The 950-nt window shown below is 35.3% G+C and overlaps 1 protein-coding gene across 1 annotated transcript in view; it reads right to left on the reverse strand.

Annotated features, from left to right (window-relative positions):
• Positions 1-548: 548 nt before the first annotated feature.
• The window catches only part of HELRODRAFT_166692 (hypothetical protein), a gene marked incomplete at both ends in the record, with an annotated part of 2708 nt that continues 2306 nt past the window's right edge, over positions 549-950 (reverse strand). The window contains one exon of the mRNA XM_009011917.1: positions 549-950. This exon is cut by the window's right edge and continues 293 nt beyond it. Coding sequence (XP_009010165.1) covers positions 549-950 — 402 coding nt within the window.

Genomic DNA, 950 nt, shown 5'->3' on the forward strand with positions numbered 1-950 from the left:
TTCAGCTACACGTCAACTTTGGGGTAGAAGCTTTTTTGGATGTTTTTATTAATGAAGTTGTTTGAATCTAAATATTTGTATATTCTATTGTTTACAAATGTTGAGAAAATTTTATAGAATACTGGTTGAAGTGTTATTGGCATGAAATTCGCTGGGTCGTTGGCGTTTCCCTTTTTGTAGATCAGTATGGTCAACCCTTTTCTCCAGCATGTAGGGATCGACGACGTTCTCCAACACTCAACCAGTAATATATGAAGGATTGTGCGAAGTATGGGACATTTTTTGAGAATTATTATTGACATTTGATCTAGAGGACAAGGAGATGCTTTCGACTTGCATTTCTTGATTATTAAGAATATTTCATTGTACGTAGGAGGATTGGTATTGCAGGCAATTGAAGGGATCGTTAGAGGTTCAGTCCAATTTGGAAGGCGATATTTATTGTGAAATGGGTCTTTTAAAATTTTGTTGAAAAATTTGTTAGCTTCTTCGACGCTAAATAGTGGTGACAGAGCGGTTGTCGGATTTAGTAATTTTTCACACTTTGCTCAGAATTTTTGTTTTAATTGGCTTGTGATATTGACTGTTTTTTCAGCTTTTATCGCTTTTGCTGATGATATTTTTGATCTAATATGTTTGCTCAGCGTGCTAATTTGGACGTCAAAATTGTGGTTGTTACGGCCTAGCAGCTTTAATTGTTTCAATTCTGACTTTAGTTTGTTGATTGGTTTATCGAGTGTTGTTATTGAGTTTGATTTTTGATTAAGAGTGCCGTAGTTTGATGCGAAATAATTGTATATTAGTGTTTGTAAAGTGGTAGTGAAGTTATTGATGTCAGTAATGTTTGGCAGTGTTGCAATTTGAGAGTGGAAATATGCATTGGCTTCAAGCCAATGAGTTGTTGTTATGGGTAGTTTTATCCCTGGGAGTGGTGTATTGTTCGTGATGTT

The sequence above is a fragment of the Helobdella robusta genome (assembly GCF_000326865.2).
Source record: "Helobdella robusta unplaced genomic scaffold HELROscaffold_10, whole genome shotgun sequence".
Taxonomy (NCBI): Eukaryota; Metazoa; Annelida; class Clitellata; order Rhynchobdellida; family Glossiphoniidae; genus Helobdella; species Helobdella robusta.